At 38.2% G+C, this 15,509-nt stretch overlaps 1 protein-coding gene across 1 annotated transcript; it reads right to left on the bottom strand.

Annotated features, from left to right (window-relative positions):
• Window positions 1-817: 817 nt before the first annotated feature.
• si:ch211-113g11.6 (uncharacterized protein LOC559008 homolog) lies at window positions 818-15,464 on the bottom strand. Its single transcript, XM_056761703.1, has 14 exons — window positions 13,542-15,464; window positions 10,752-10,891; window positions 10,450-10,512; window positions 9,437-9,532; window positions 8,763-8,859; window positions 7,806-7,913; window positions 6,675-6,814; window positions 6,408-6,583; window positions 6,159-6,267; window positions 4,793-4,994; window positions 4,604-4,719; window positions 4,154-4,328; window positions 3,998-4,048; window positions 818-3,541 (listed from the first exon to the last, which is right to left on the bottom strand). Exons 1-14 carry the CDS (start codon window positions 13,618-13,620, stop codon window positions 3,195-3,197), a joined length of 1,899 nt encoding a protein of 632 aa, XP_056617681.1. The 5' UTR covers window positions 13,621-15,464; the 3' UTR covers window positions 818-3,194.
• Between the last annotated feature and the right edge of the window lie 45 nt (window positions 15,465-15,509).

Here is a 15,509-nt window from a genome sequence, read left to right as displayed (position 1 = left end):
GGAACATCTGCTTCCCATGTTTGTCGTAGAGACGTCATAAGGATCCCCGTCGAGTCCAGCTGCTAGTAATTTCAGGAAATAATTGCGTGTTTTAGTCGCGGTTTCTCCTATTTTCGTCAGCCATTTTGCTACGTTTTTACCACTCAAGGGAACGTGTCATGCGCTTAAGTGGGCGTGTCCCGGCGTGTTCACGTGAGAAAGTGACGTCAATGCATACCCTATATTGTTCCGCCGTTTGGACAATACATATGTGACGTCATTTACGTGCTTGCATTGTAGCTAATTTAACTTTCTAGAATGCATCACTTTGATTTGTATTTTGATACATATTTGGAGTGTTACTTCCAAATAACTGTACAGTAATCCTAAAGATCTATACTGTTTAAGGGTGGCCATACTTTAGAAAGGCTGGCTCAGACTTACCTTAAAAAATCTTGTATACTGACACTATTGAACCTTGCTTCTCTGCAATGTGAAATTTGCGATAGGCTATGCTGTAAATAGATGCTAGAAAACGATGCTTATATATTGTAAAATGTTTCTGCAGAATTGCTTAATATTTCCTTAAGCAGGTATTTCTTGAGGTTGGAAAACCTGAGGATATAAAGACCTTTGACTTTGGCAAGGCTGGTCTCAAAACAAGCATTGGAGTGATTTGCTTTATTAGCATTAGCAAGAGAGGCACTGGTACCGAGTATTATTCTCTGGATCAGGGATGGCAGAAACTGGCCAACTGTCACATGGCTAGCGTTCAGCTGAAGTTTAATAACTGGTGCTGAATCGATCACACTGTCACTTCTCAATAAGGAAGACCAGATACAGGAGAGTATTTTTACTTTTATTGTAATGCACATTTTCAGGGAAACAGGTAATGTAATTGTATATTACTGTATTGTACAAGGTCATCAATCCCTTTAGAAAAATGGGTTCTTTTTTTGATAACCATACGAATCATTAGGTGTAGACCTACACAAGATACATGTATCTACACAGAAAACACTTTACTGGGCAAAAAAAAGAGCTTATGACAGCAATTCAAACGTATTTAAAATGATCTTAAATGCGCCTACAACACCAGTTACAGAGTAGAACACTAACAAACTAATAGAAATTAAGCTTTTGTGATCTACACAACTTTTTGTTATACTGAAGGTCATTAACCTTGACAAAAGTGATTTGGAGTATGCGCATGTGTCTGTGTATCTAGGTTCCACATATATGTATGTAAGAAAAGGTAAATGTTTGGCAAAGAAGCATAGTGGAAAAGTTAAAAAAGCTCTCTAACAAAAATGAGACAACATCAGTTTGGCACTACAACTTTCCTGCGTTTAGTGCAATGTAGCACGTTAGGCCAAGAGACAAAGATACAAGTACACAGAGAGGCGACAGAGCTGGCATTCAGCATGCAAACACAAGGTTAGCATGAGTTAGCATCAGTAGCTAATGCAGTAACGAGATACAGCTATGTTGCAGTCCCTGGACTATATACATGGCTTTAATTTATGACACGTTTGATTATAACGTCCAAACATCAACCCAGAGATCCACATATATGGACAAAGCAATGAAACTGCAGTAAACAAACACGGCTCCTGTCAGCATTTATGTCCAACATAATGTGCAAGAAACAAAATAATACGAGACATAAACAACTACAAATAAACAATTAAAGTCACCACTGTAAACACAATGCACGTCTGGTTAATTAGTGATCGGTTTTTCATTGCACGGATTCCATTTCTTCTCCCAAAATTCAGTGAGGAATGAACAAGGTTAAATACAGAATTGGCATTTGGGGTCAGTTGCTTTGAGAGAAGAAAAAAACAGAACATTTGTGGTGGGGGAGTTAGAAGTGACCATTAGAACTGCGCTAGTTCTTTTATGAGTATATTGTTTATGTATGTCTATGTGGAAACTGTAATGCGAGTACAATAACTATCATAAAGTTTTATCGAAAGCCGTTGATGATGAAATTGGGCAAATTAATTTTGACGTCAAGTCAAACGGGGACAGATTTACAGTCTGAACAGCCCAATGCATGATGACTATTTTGTTCCATCAGAAATAGGCAGCAATGGTGAAGAACAGCATACGTAGAGCATTAGAATTAAAAGAACGTTATAACAACGGACCACAAGCTGCTTTTCACTGCAACTACAAAACAACTTAATCACATCTGTCAAATCCATTCAAGAGTATTTTGCCACTAAATAATATGTAATGAATGTATAGTGTATTAGTTTAATCTGAACAATTCATAACAAAAAAATACAGACATCAATGATGAAGTAGTGTCCATATCTTGTTGTTAAACACAGTGACGAACCAGTAAACTCTCTGATGATGCTGTAAATTTTGTCAACCTACCAAGCAAAATTGGTTCAATATGTTTTTCTGCTTCCAGTTTGGAAGTTATGGAATTTAATTAGAAATTTACACTTATAATTATGATGCATTCCAAACCATCTTTCTGTCTTTTGGCTTGCTATAGATGCTTAAAAAAGCTCTATTTTCTCTTAAAGTCATGCTGAAATAACATTCTTTGTCAGCTCAGAAAAGCAAATGTTCACCAGGTTCTGCAGCTTCTGCAGTTTGCGAGTTGTGCTTAGGATGAGACCCTTACAGCTGTAAAAGACTCATCCTTGTTTTAAGGCTTTAGAACTGTCCGTATGGCACACAATGAAAAATATATGGAACGGCGCATTTACATTTCAACGACACTATTTTTAAGAGATATAAGTAACTTCTGAATTCTGAATACTCACAATAAGTATGTTTCAGAAAACTAACCAAGATATGATAATCCATGTCTGAGAGCTGGTTAGCAGAGCGGTCCTCTGAAACTTCTGAACGATGGCACAAACATTTTGCAAGCATGTACGATGCAATACAGATGTATTAGATATTTGAATATATAGTGTTTGCTTTCAGGCAGATGGTATGAAATATCACTTACATAAATTCATGTTTACATAACACTTTAGTTTGGTACCGTATGATAAAGCATTTTGCAGGATGAGACAACTTCAGGCATTTTCTCGGCCTTTCGAACAAAAACTAGAAACGTGTGGTAGCTCCAAATAAGAAACACAGTTTAAACAGAGAACAGCTTCTCCCCTGCAGTTTAGACAGGCCTAGGTGCATGCTTTGCTGACCTTAGCACAAAACTTCCACTCATCTGGATGCCTTCCCAACTACAGGAGCCAGTGTGCCGCAGCAGCCAGCAGCAGGGCTGAGCCCAGGGTGGACACTAGCGAGGTGGAGAGAGGCCCACCGTTGAACACCAGCTTGTAGGAGACAACCTCCTGTTGGAGACCGCTCTCCTCCGCCATGCAGCGGAACACACCCTCTTTCAGGGGCAGGTCTGGGGTGGGTGCCAGCACGCAGGAAGAGCCAGAGATGGTGCAGGGATATTGCTTGATGCAGTTGTCTTTTTCCCAGCGGTATTTGGCGTGATAGGAACGCACGGGGCATGGCAGCAAGATTGGTCCGTCTTTGTCCACTAACACTTCTTTGGGGACGGTGCTACGTGCCTTTGGAGCTGTGCAGCAGGGTGAGATGAAATATTTTAGTGTGAATCAAAAAACTTGTGGAAATAAGTGTATTTCTTAGATTTTCAGCAATAAGCTTACTGCAAGGCGACAATGTGATTTGGTTCAATTTTGGTTTGTTTGAGTATAAAAATGGGTAGTTCGCCCACAAAAAAATATTTGTCATCATTTTTTCCCTTAAATTTTTCCACGCTGTACATGTCGAATTCAATGTAGGGGGTGTTTAGAAAGAAAGAGCTCATTCTAAGGTAATAAAAACAGAACGCCTCATTATGTAAGGTCTGTATACACCTCTGAACAGATAGCTATGCGTATTATATTGCATTTCTGTCAATAGATATTTCAAAAATTTACACATTGGACTACAGCAACTATTTGCAAAAAGTTCTACAAATAGTTTGGATAAAAGAAAAAATACTCTATTGGTGCATTTTGGAGCATCCTACCTTTAACATCTCCACAAACTGAAGCATTGGAGTGGTCAAGAGTTTGACAAGGTTCCTGTTTGCAAAAAGAATAGATATTATAATATGAACATTATTCATATAATTGGCTTATCGGTAATATCCCAATATCCCATCCTGATTATTTCATATGTTCATGATCAAATATGTACCCGCTTTCTGCTGGGATAGCAGTACACTTTTTCTTCACCATATCCCACGCACAATACGGGTCACGTGATAGAATGCATTCCCTACAACTGACACCATATCGACCACAGTCAGCCAGGGGGATGCGCTGCACTTCCAGCTCGGTGCCAACATACAGATGACCCTGGCACAAAACAGAACAGAGGTGAAAGATTCCCATCTGTTTCCAATCAGACATCATTTTATAGATCTGTGTGAACAATCTTGGAGTCTCCCTCTCACCCCAAAATAGAGTAAAATAGTGGTGTGAGAGAGAGTTAACATGGTTCAAAGCTAAATATAATAAAAGGCACAAAAAAGATTACAGTGAGGGAATGTGTTCTACTTTTACAGGCCCAAACTATTCTTTTTTCATCTCTGTTAGCTCCTTTAATGTGGGGATTAAAAAAAAGTTTTTACCTTTTGGGAGTCAATGGCCATGTTGGTGACGGGACTATCATCGTTGAATAATGAGTACTGTGCAATGATAAACGCTCCTTCAATGGTATGTAAAACCTTCAGGATTTTACCCGTTTCTGTAATGGAGGAAAAAAATTAATATTGTATTGACAAAGAAATATGTACACTCTTTCCTTTATTTTACATTACCTGTGCCCAGATAAATGACACTATAGTGCTCATCATTGACAGCCAGGGCAGTGTCGGCCACAATATGAGTGAAGTGGTCTTCAACCGGCAGGTCCAGGGGAGCCTCTCCGACTGGCTTGATCATGTTATCAATCTCAGGGTAGTCCCGGATTACAGTCAGGATCTTATGGTTTTGAGACGCCGTGTTATTCTTGAAAGCACACTAAATAGGAGAAAAGGGAGAAAAAGGCGGACACCAAAATAAAGGATTGAGGTAGAGGTTTATTCTTTTTAAAGGGGTCATATGACATTGCTAAAACAAATATAATCGTTTGTTTTAGATGTAATGCAATGTGTCCACAAAATTTAAGGTTAAAAACGCTGTATTTACCACATACCGTGCATGTTTGTATCTGCTATTTGACCCGCCTCTCTGAAAAGCGCAGATTTTTTACAAAGCCCATCGCTCTGATAAGCGAGGTGTGTTATGATTGGCTAGTTAACCAGGGCATAGTGATTGGTCGAAAATTGCAAGCGTGTGACAGAAATGAAACACCCCTCACCATATTAGGAACATCAGGTTCCAAATAAATTTTACTCACAGGTAGTCAAAATCATACCACGAGCGGACGTAGATTTGTGGGGGTGTGGTTACATGAGATGTTTCAGGCGGATCTGGGTGAATATTCGGTTTTAGATAGAATGCCTCTTTTGTTCCGACACTTAAATTTTTGCTATTTTATTTGTATAATACATGCATGGCAACTTACTGGACAATTCTCTCTGAAAAGCACTCCCACGAGTCAATCAGCGAGAGAGCGAAGAAAGAGCACCCCCAGGCATCAACAATGGACAGGGAGAGAAAGAGCACGCCCATCAATGTGCTCCTTCGTTCGTGAAGTTCAGCTGTGTTTGTTTGTTCATTGCATTTCGGTGAGGAATGTTATATAAACGGTGGAAATTTCATTGGATTTGGAGATCGTGTGCAACTGATAGATACGCAGTCCAAGCTCTAAAAGATGCCGGACATAAACCACACGGGGTAAGTGAACCGGAGTTAAATGTCTGTGTTTTGTTGGCAATCGGCACAAACATTCATTATGTTAATTCATGAATTTATAATGAATCAACAGTTATGCAGGGATAATGGGATGATGTGTGCTTGTGATTTGGTTCCACCCCCCTGCAGGCGTTCAGGGCTCGTCTGTTTTCAGAAACAATTGTACAGCTGTATCTGTCTTTTATCAATGTGATCAAACTAAAGACTCTTTGAAGATACGAAGTATGCAACACTATAGGAACTCAAGATTTATGTTGCCAGAAACTGCGTGAGTTAGATCCACTTTAATTGTGAGATAATATCTGATACTGTAGATGTGCATTCTACCGTTCCGGGACGCGGGGAAGCCAAAGCAGTGTTGTATCCCTTCAGTTTAGATGTGGAAAAAGCTTGGTCAATTTCTTCGATGGAGTATGCGCACACTACTGTGGTGTTCCTGTAGACAGACAAAAGCATCAAAAATATGTTGACTGAAAGCTGACATTCTTTAGTACAAAAATGTTTTTATAAAGATGCAGAGCAAGATTTTGTTATTTTCCAACAGCCTGATGTTAAATGTGTCTGACTTCCACCTACCAGGCATTGGAGAAAACACCGTACATCACACCAGTACGAAGGCGAGAGGTCAGAACAAACGCCTGCTTGATGTCGTTGTACTGTACAGGTGTTTCTTTTTTCCCACACATCACACGAGCCTTCATGAACGTGGTCCAGGAGTTGGGCAGCAGATTTGTTGGCCCTCCCTCATCCACCTTATCAGAAACACATAAGGGGTGATCAGAGACCTTGACTCCTTCTGGCACCTTTTATGAACCAGGAATCGTAAAAGAAAAAGGTTGTTACCATGCACACTCGTCCTATACGAGCTCTGTATGGTTCTTCATCCAGGCTCGCTGAAGTGTTGACCTCACTAAAGAAGAAATAGATCTCTTCTTTGATTTTTTCATGGTACGGCATCACAGCGGCTCCTGCGAACTGGGGATCTAAGAGATTGAGAGAACATTTTATTGCTTTTTTATCGATTTATGCTTTATTTAAGGGCATCAATTTTGGTCCTTAATGGTAAAGCTGATGTGTGTGCCATTTTGTTTTGATGTGAAAATACTCTTTCCTATCCAAGCTAAGTAATACATGCAAAGTAAAAAATGGAAACACTGGGGCATTTTCAGTGTTACTTGTCTGTTTAAATTTTGAGTTTAGATAGAACTATATGTTTGACCAAACCATTGAAGAAAGGTAGAGTGTTTGGGAAAACAGCATTATTTTTCCCAATACCATTTGGTGCCATTCTTTTATACACATTTTTACTTTTGTTCACTAAGTTGCCTCTACCCACTTGAACAGGTGTCTTCAGCTACTTTTCTTTGAGAGCCAGATTCCAAAAGTACACTGTAAAAGATGTCTGTAGAAATTACAGTAATACTGGTAGCAGTTTGGCAGTAACTTACTGTAGATTTACGTTTGTGTAATTAACCGGCAACAGTTTGTACAAGGATAAATGATCATTAAACAAGAACAAGTCTTTATCCTTACAGAAAAAATAACAGCCTAATGCAAAGAATTCTAGGAACCAAAATAAGAAAAAAACTGAAAATCATCAAATAACAGCCTCATGCAAAGCATTTTTTTATTTAGTTATTTGAGGGTCTGCTAAATGACCAAATGTAAATGTAGATTTCGGTTTCTCAGAAACGTGGGCCAGTTAAGGATGATTTCAGCATTTGGCCCGCGGGCCGCCAGTTGGCTAGCCCTGCAAGAAATCACAGATAGAATATGCAAAGGGAAACTTTTGCAGTTCCCTGCATCTCACATATTTCTCCTGAGAAAAAGAGCCAGAAATCTGACAACTGATTTTCAATTTCCAAATGCAAACAAATAATGTAGTACTGTTTGCCAATATTTTCCATTAGCTCAGTCCAGCAGGAGATTTTGGAAACCATTAGTGCATTTTTGATAATGAGTCTGCCCACTCACTTTGTAACCATTTAGTCTCTGTCTTCAGCAGCTTTTTGGATCCATAGGTGCGGCGGATTGATCCAGCCTGTCCGTTGGCTGCTGACAGAGCAGAGTATAGATTTCCATCTGAAAAACAGTGTAGAGTAAGATAAGTCTATTTATCAGCCAAACCTGTAAGATTGTCCTGTCACGCAAAGATTCCATTGGTGTTTATACAAACTTTGGTTTAAATGTAATATAAAGAATGTTGCTTGACGTTTTTTGCATTCACAAACAAAAACAATTACATGCACTTAAGGAGAATTAAGAGATTTCAAACCCCTCCCTTTACATCTGGAAAAGAAAATGTAAAGATCACTTCTCACTGCCTGGACTGATAGAAAGATTGTTTCGACCAAAACCTCTCTCAGGATCAGTATTGACCTTTTTACTCTGCTATGCTAGCCATATGTGACATATGTCACATAATTTTGTATCTGACATTTAGAAAGACAAAGGGGAAAGTTCTCTTTATTAATTTTACATGGTTTGCTGTTTATTTTGAATATTGGATATATTTTACATTTCCAGTGACACAAACTATGTTCTAAAGAGATATGCTTGTATGTTCACTTTACTTAAGGTCTTATGAAAGACCTTGTCTTTTTTAAATTGCAACCTTGGCAACTTTGTTTCTTTGCTGACTTTAGTTTTTCAATGTTTTGGTCATTATTAGAGCTGAATTTAGATCCTTAAACATTTCTGTCAGAGACTCATTTCAGTATAGTGATCCTCCAAAAGATTTCTGTTTTCGTAGACATTTATGCCATTATGAGAATAGAATAGAATAAATCATATAGCAGTAATAAGTATAGGCCTATACTTGGCCAATGCCAAATGCAATACAGAAATGAAACGATCTACATGAATGCAGGAAAATGAAGAATAAAAGTAGCCCCTCCTTGTCCATCTTTCATTCTCTCTCTCTCTCTCTACCTGATGACAGGCTGATGGTACGCTGAGAGGGGAAAGGTGCCAAGATTTCATGTGCTGATATTTCCTCTTGCATATCTGTCAATTTGCTCCCGTTTACCTGGGTGAAAGAGATGATGAGTTTATTCGGTAGTTCTCAGCCATTTTATAAGAAAACAACAGACGCAGCACCTTTAGAAAGCACATCACTTAGTAGCACATCAGACCTGAATAGGAAGTGCTGAAACTGATAGACGATTGAAAAGGTTCCAATCTCTAATGTGTCCATCATTTCAGGAAGCTCAATTTAATTTAACGACTTTCAGTTCTGCCTGCATCTAATCCCATTGGTGAAGAGATGTATAGTTTGGTTATAAATCACAGCCATTCCAGGCACACAAGGTTATGAAAATTTGTGAAATAATGTAGGAGTGGTTGAATATAGATGAGCTCTCACTTTTTAAACAAACAAAATATCAAAACATTAAAATTTGCTTGAAATAAATAACATATGCTACAACTATAACCAATTGTGTCTTTCTTTATCAAGTGATTTTAAACGAAACTGGAATTTCTGCATTTACCAAAATGTGTGCAACATTGTGTCTTTTACACATTTGTTACACTGTGTTAAAAAGTAAAACACCTCAATAAGGACTGTAATGTACACATATATGATAACAGATAAGCTTTCTTACCAGCTGCCAACATTTAGGTGAACCTGCTCTTGTCCCACACGCAATAAAAGAGTCACCGACCTTCTTAAGTACCGTGATGAAGTTATCACACTCTTGCTATAGAAAAATGGAGCAACAAAGTATTAGGTCACACTTCAAAAAGGATTTCGTATTTTACCCTATACTTAATGACTTAATGACTTGTCTTATTGATTAATGATGCAAGCACTCAACCACCATCTTTATTTTGCCCATCACTCAGTAGTTGACTTCTGTCTTTGGCATTACCCTTAAAAAATAGCCTCATTCAGTCAAGTGTGAGTGATGAGCTCATCATGAATGACTATTTCTGTAAAATCAGAACCAGGACAGCTAGACTCTAGCTCGAAAAAATGAAGAACATACACAAGTTCAGGATTCATTTCAATCTCACTAAAACGATGAGTTAGATATCGACAGTAGATCTGTTAGTAAATTAAATCTCATGGTGTGCATTTATAAGATGATCTTTTCTACTCGTTTAAAGTCCCTGTGAACTGGAAGTTGCGATCGTTTTATTTCCGTATTTTGACGCATTTCCAAGTGAAATGGAATTTTGAGCAAAATAGTGGGCCCGGCTTTCGTCTTTCTCTGCAATTTGATTGGATGTATAAAAGCATCCGTTGCATTTTGAAATTGAACTGGCAGCAGACTGAAAGTAGAAGGGGAGGAGTTGACGGATGCTCTGCCCAAGCTGTCTAACATAGGCTAAGTCATCTACATTACAGGACGGAGGTGCATTTTAAGGGCACACGGTTTTTCAAAAGAGAACGACCAACATTGATAAACTATTTACAATAAATGCTGCAATATTTCATGAAAAAATTGGCATTGTAATTTTTTATTTCACTGGGACTTTAAAATTAGTACTTATACAGGTAGAGAACTGTAAAACGTATATTGATTTACTATTTACAATGCTTAAATAGAACTGCTTGAAGACTAAATGTTCCTTGAGATATGTAAGGAATACTTAAATTCAGAGTATGTCTTACCTTCCGTGCAGCTGATTTTGAAATACATGTCTTCTTTGTAGTCTCATCCGTCACCGCAGGGATCTGTGTGCAGAAGCAATTACTTAAAATGTTAGTAAATACATTAGTGTTATTTCATTTTGAAAACAGAGCATTTGATGTAATGGCTAATGAAATTAAGTATATTAAGTATCATTTCAGGGATTTTGTAAAGTATGCTTCTGTTCCGTAAATAACAGCACTATTATACTACTATACAAGCTATCTAGGTCAGGACTTAGATCACTACTGCTTTGACTCTGGGTTACGGTGTCACCCCCTACCTGGGTATCATGCACTCCTTTATCACTGAATATGAGTTTATAGATGACCTCTTGGCCCCCCACAAACAAAACGTCAGTTCCCTCTTGGTGGTAAACCGACGTGTAGTTCTCAGGTTTCAGAAAGCGAAACCGAGGAGCCTCTAAAAACAAAAGAATCCACAAACATCCAGTGTATAGACAACGAACTTGACATGTATATACAAATTAGAATATTTGACATTTGTATAGCGTGCATTTGCTCCCATCATATTAGTGAGCATTAACATTCTGACCTTGACCTGTATTGATGAAATATTCAAATGTTGTTGTGGAGTGGTAATGCTCTCCACTCTACAAACAACAGAACGATTTACACTCAACTGTATAAACAGAAGCTTCGCGAGTGACGTTGGAGGGAGTACATTTTTAGCGGGTATGTTATCATTGTGGAAATTATACTCCCCCAGTAAACTCATCTTATTGAAGCTACAGTCAAATGCTTTTAAAGGCACTACCCCTATATTAAGATGTGTCAGTATCATATATGTGATATTCCTGTGATCGTATTAATCTGAGATAAAGGCGCGGAGAGTACATTTTTGGCAGTATAAAATTGTGGAAACTTTACTCCCCCATAAAGCTTGTTCTATTAAAACTAAAGCTCAATGCTCGGGAGGCCACCAACTAAAGATCTACTGAAAGCATAACTGCAGCATGTCTGTAAAATAATTGGAAGTTTTTCTTGTTTCACTTCTTCCATGCAAAGTTTAGAACAAAATACATTCAGTAGAATATTTAGACCTAAATAGAAATAGAAAATGCTTCTGGGCCAATGTTATTTACATAGAGTTTTGCCTTATACAAAATATCTCAGCATTTCATTTCATCGTTATCAAAACGGCAGACAATTTAAAACAGTTTATTTTGTCTTTTAATAGTAATTTCAATTGTCATACAAACTGTAACACTGAGGGAAACAATCCTGAAAAGAGAAATATGAAAGAATGTTGGCAGTACTTTGACAAACTGTGTTAACAGCGTCTTCTATAAGAGAACATTATAAACTTGAATAAATGTATTTCTCTAATTCTTCGATGATTGAATATTTGTATTTTAAATGCCATTCACGTGCAAGTGTAAAAGGAAGAATGATCAGCCTACAAGTTACTTGAAAGACAGTGTGAATTGGAAACATGTCAACAGCACAACGTCATCCATAGATCTGAAGATATCGTGACATTATTTGTGTTATTATGGTATTGCTTCGACAGTCGAGCGAGCTAAAATCGTGTGTGTTTATTTACTTAATCCGCCTTTAATCCTAAATATTGCTTAACCTCGATTGCTAACCATCGTTTTCTATCATGATTGTGGGAGGACGTGCGCTGAATGGATGATTCCCGAAACGTCGTTATCCATGTTGCTGAACCAGGCGCTCATGACTTGAAGGCATTTAATTACACCCAAACCACACATTTAGCTCCCGTATGCGAATGATTGTCATATCACGTCACTAAGAGGATAACCGTGTTAACAAGTTGATGTTTTCAAACATTTCGTTATGCCGTGAATTTCATGACCCCCATTGGCTGAAACAGAAGACTGTGAAAGGTGTGGACGTGCTTGGAATCAACCGCAGTGGTGGGTTTCGTGGAATTTTCCATGTGCCATTCAGGCTTTTGCAAAAGTGTGTGGGTTTTCCGCGATCGCATGTTCTGCCTTGCCTATCTTGGAATGCATCCGTTGCTGCAGTGCCATCATTCCAGTTAGCTCGTGCACCTGCATTGCAGCTCTTTGGATTGCGTTCTATGCTTTTTCTACAGCGAAACAACATGATGCGCATTCCATAAACACCAATGGCTTATTTGTCATTTAATGCGTTTAGACGTTAAAATAAGAGGAATTGTTGACATACTATCTACTCACTCAGCGATAAAACAAGCGAGCGCTGAATGAGCTTGTTTACTCCCATATTCCAAAATTGTCCGAACCCAGGTTATCGACACCGCACTAACACATCTTGAGCCGTTACTATGGCGACTCAACCATTTCAGCATCCTCTTATAAACCTTCTGTTAATTTAATGTTATTTAATTTGGAAACACTCAAAAAAATCTGTAAATATAGGGCACAATATACTGTATTATTATAAATGAAGTTTCCGTATTCATTTTTACAGTTGTTTTACCTGTACTTTACATTTCGCACTGCGTTAAATCACATTTAAGGAAATGTCGGTAAACTAAAGCCAAATCTACTGGTAATTTTCTGGAAAAATTAGTCCATTATCCGTTTTTTACCGCATTTCTTTACACCAGCGTTCTGCGCAACGTTTTCATTACGCAGTGTTGTAAACAAGCATGCGTCTGATGCCATATATCAGTATTTCTTTGTAGTTGTATAGCAGAATAAAGATTAATTTACATGTAGTACTATCAAGGCATCGAGACTGCACCACACATTATGATTTATATTACATGCACGTCATGATGTGAAGTCATGACGTGAATGAGGCTCAGCCGTTTTCTGTTTTTGTTTTGTCTTAATGCAACAACGAAAAACAATAAACGGAACATCTTGGCACACCTGTATATGATAACATTGCTGTTTGATTTCATGCCTTTTTTTCTGTTTTCACAGCCTAACCTATAAAATTGCATTCTTATTAAGCAGCAGATTTTTAAATAAGAATAGCTATTTCTGCCTCTCTAAAGGCAAGCCTGGCATCAAGGACGAATTGTTTCCAGAACTAATCACAGACTGCGTATGCAACAATGACTAGAACTGTAATATTAAAGAAGAAAGTCTTACCCACAACAGTGAATTTCAGCCGAGGTGATTTTTCGGCCAAAACCATTGAAAATAGAGTCGCTAATATTAATAAATGCATGCTGCTCAATGATGGTTTCAATACCCAATGCTTTGATTAGTCCTAGTACTATTTTCTTATTAAATACTGACAGCTCTTGTTTTGCAGAAGTGCTGGCTCCGCCTGTCTCTCAGACCTCTATGAGGCTCTGGGGTAATTGCTTTTTCGTAACACCCCCGAAAGAGAAAGAAGAGCAGACATGCGCTCACAACCGCAATACCTCAGACTGTCCATCACAGATTTAGCTACGTATCGTGTTTGAAATATAGCCTTTATATTACGGATTGTATAGCCTATACGTTGTTATTCAATGCATATAGGTTTTCGTCTAACGGTGTTCAGTTTGAGGACTAACACAACTGATTTTACACAGGCCTATTGCTTTTGCCTTTACAAGCAGACAGGGGCTCATTGCTACTCTTTTTAAATTACAAATAAGGAATAGATGGGGCAGGCTAGATATTATCTGGACTCATTTGAAAATTTGACTCGTCTGCTTTTCTACACACATAGTGTTTTTATTATACCTGCTATGCAAATTTACATTACATACATTATCTCCATTTGACAGTGTTTTCCCATCATGTTCATAAAATTTCCAATAACCTACTGCACATTTGAGATGTGTTCATTCTGACATATTCCTGATAGAGAGCCCACTAACGGGTTAATTAATTGAATCAGGTGAGTTAGATAGGGAGACATCCAAAATGTGCAGGACTAGCGACTGGAGGAACACGAAGACTGGAAAATGCATGGCATATGAAGTGGGCAATAACAAACAACAGGTGTCATCTCTGTTTTTCCCTGACTTCAGTCAGGGGATTAAACTTTTCTGGTAATAACTACTGAAGCCCTCATTTGTTCTTAAAGTCTGTGTTAAAGATAGATAATATAATTTTTTTGATAAGGTGGCTGGTTTTGTAGCAACTGTCAGAACTCACCGCCACACTAGATGTTATATTGCTGTTATTTTCCTGAAGACTATCAAAGAAATAAAACACAAATTATCGTTTAAATATAGAAGTAAAAGCGTGGACTGACCTAGTAATCAATAAACAATTTAGAGGGTCTGAAAAGATGCTTTAATTTAGGCTTCTTCGTTGTTTCTTCAAAATACTTGGCATTATGGAATGCTGTACATTTACATTTACAGCAGCTACGCTAATTATTCTCTTTATTCTCTTTCCGCCTCTCCCTCGGGATGCCCATCCCGAGGTAGGAAGAAGTTCTACCATGTCCAGACAACCGACAGATGCCCATCCCCAATTTGAGATTACGCCAGCTACAGCTGTAGACTGACTGACCATCCCAGCTCCATCTAAGGCAATTCCACCACCAGCCAAGAGAAATATGACCATCGGACCATCCCAGCTCAGACCACTACATCCCCAACCAAGAGCAAAGACGGACTATTTGTCTTATTAATGCTGAAGTTACAATATTTGGTATTAAATGCTAAACTTAAATCACATGTGACCAGTTTGAGTGCAGCTATGACACGTCTGAGGGGATCTGGCCCTCCCGGTTGAGCCTGGTTTCTCCCGAGGTTTTTTTCTCCATTAATCAATCATTGGAGTTTGGGTTCCTCGCCACAGCAGGGCAGTGTTGGCCTGCTCACCGGGAGACTGCGTTCATTCATTTATTTAGAAATTAGATATTATTTATTAGTATGATCTTAATCGTTGTATAAATACCATGCACTGTGCTGTGTTTTAACTTTTCTGTTTTTCCTATTTGCCCCTGTAAAGCTGCTTTGAAACAATACACATTGTGAAAAGCGCTATATAAATAAACTTGAATTGAATTTGAAACATTTAGGCATTTGGCAGACGCTTTTATCCAAAGCGACTTACATTGTTTTATCCTATACATTTTACATAGGTATTTGCAATCCCCTGGGATCGAAC

The sequence above is a fragment of the Triplophysa dalaica genome, chromosome 12 (genome assembly GCF_015846415.1).
Source record: "Triplophysa dalaica isolate WHDGS20190420 chromosome 12, ASM1584641v1, whole genome shotgun sequence".
Taxonomy (NCBI): Eukaryota; Metazoa; Chordata; class Actinopteri; order Cypriniformes; family Nemacheilidae; genus Triplophysa; species Triplophysa dalaica.
The sequence above is the reverse complement of the archived record's forward strand: the minus strand, read 5'-3'. Positions and strand labels throughout refer to the sequence as shown.